Source organism: Sinocyclocheilus rhinocerous, unplaced genomic scaffold, assembly GCF_001515625.1.
Source record: "Sinocyclocheilus rhinocerous isolate Xijiao unplaced genomic scaffold, SAMN03320098_v1.1 scaffold284, whole genome shotgun sequence".
Lineage (NCBI taxonomy): Eukaryota > Metazoa > Chordata > Actinopteri > Cypriniformes > Cyprinidae > Sinocyclocheilus > Sinocyclocheilus rhinocerous.
Genome location: NW_015628031.1, coordinates 545,305 through 546,573, shown reverse-complemented (window position 1 = coordinate 546,573; position 1,269 = coordinate 545,305). Strand labels below are relative to the sequence as shown.

At 40.0% G+C, this 1,269-nt stretch overlaps 1 protein-coding gene across 1 annotated transcript in view; it reads right to left on the bottom strand.

Moving 5' to 3' along the window:
• Positions 1 to 1,269, bottom strand: part of LOC107737183 (calmodulin-regulated spectrin-associated protein 1-B-like) — a 23,591-nt gene that overhangs the window by 11,609 nt on the left and 10,713 nt on the right. Inside the window, exons 5-6 of the mRNA XM_016548629.1 lie at positions 614 to 694; positions 320 to 352 (exon numbers count right to left, since the gene is read on the bottom strand). Coding sequence (XP_016404115.1) covers positions 320 to 352; positions 614 to 694 — 114 coding nt within the window. The remainder of the gene's footprint in view (positions 1 to 319; positions 353 to 613; positions 695 to 1,269) is intronic.

Below are 1,269 nucleotides of genomic sequence, written 5' to 3'. Positions count from 1 at the left end.
AAGGACTCCAATCGTCATCAGGTTTTTGTTTGTAATTAAAAAAAAAAAAAAAGCACTGGGTTTGGGTTCGTGCAGACCTTGAGTATGCGTATGTGAGAGAGCACGAGTACTGTACCACACGAGAGAATTCCACCGGTTCCAGCATGCAATGGGCCAAAGCGTTCATGAGATCAGGCTGAGACAGACAGAGACAAAACGAGAGAGAGATGGACAGACGGATGAACGCATGAGATGCACAACGACACACACACACACAACATCTAGTCACGCTTTTCCTGCAGCGTGACGTGACGGATGCAGGGGGCGCTGTGGCACTTACAGGCACCAGCTTCCAGTACCATTTTGAGGGAGACTATCCGACAGGAAGGGGCGGGACGAGAGAGACAAACAGGAAGAGCATAAATGTTAAACATCGAGCAGAGAAAGAGGTGGAAGGAGAAGAGAACGATCAGATCTAAATGAATGGAATCTGATCAGAGAACAGGGTTAAACTGTGTAGTAAAATGCACAGCGAGTGATTCAGCCAATCGACGAGGAGAACACAGGCCTGCATGCTAACGCTCTGGGTGCTGCTCTACTATCAGATGGGTTCGAGACTCGTGATTGGTCAGACCTTCTGATGGCACGGCGAATCCATCAGCGGCTGTTTCATCTTGAGTTCCTTCTCGGAGAGTTCCCTCGTCTTCAGAATCACCTGCAGCACACAAACACACACAGATCAGCGTACTTGACTCCATTTCAAACTCTAATAAAAGAGTTTGATATTCTATGAAAACATACTCAAAAGACTGGAACTTTTATTCAATCTGAGCTATGACATGTGACCTATTAGATGTCTTACCAAAACAGTCCACTTTATTGGTGCGAATGAATCATTAAAAGATTCATTTTTGTCTTGTGAAATAATTCAGAAGTTTTGGTCCAATTTATACTCTCATATGGTTAAACACACAATCTTTTAGTTTAAATATATTAGTTGCTACTATACTGACACTTCCAATAAGTCTAAGGAATATATCCTAATTTTTAAAAAATGTTTATCCACAAACAAACGTTTTTGGGCTCACTTCCTACTAGGGCTGGGCGATATAGCTAAAAAAATGTATCAACGATATAATGTTTCATATCGTTCGGTATCGATAATTATTGACCTTTTTTAAAACAAAAAGCAATAGAATTTTTTTTATTTTTTTATTTAACCACAGTATTTACAATTAACACAATTTGAGACAAAGAACAAATATTTTTTGTTTTAACAATCAAACACAA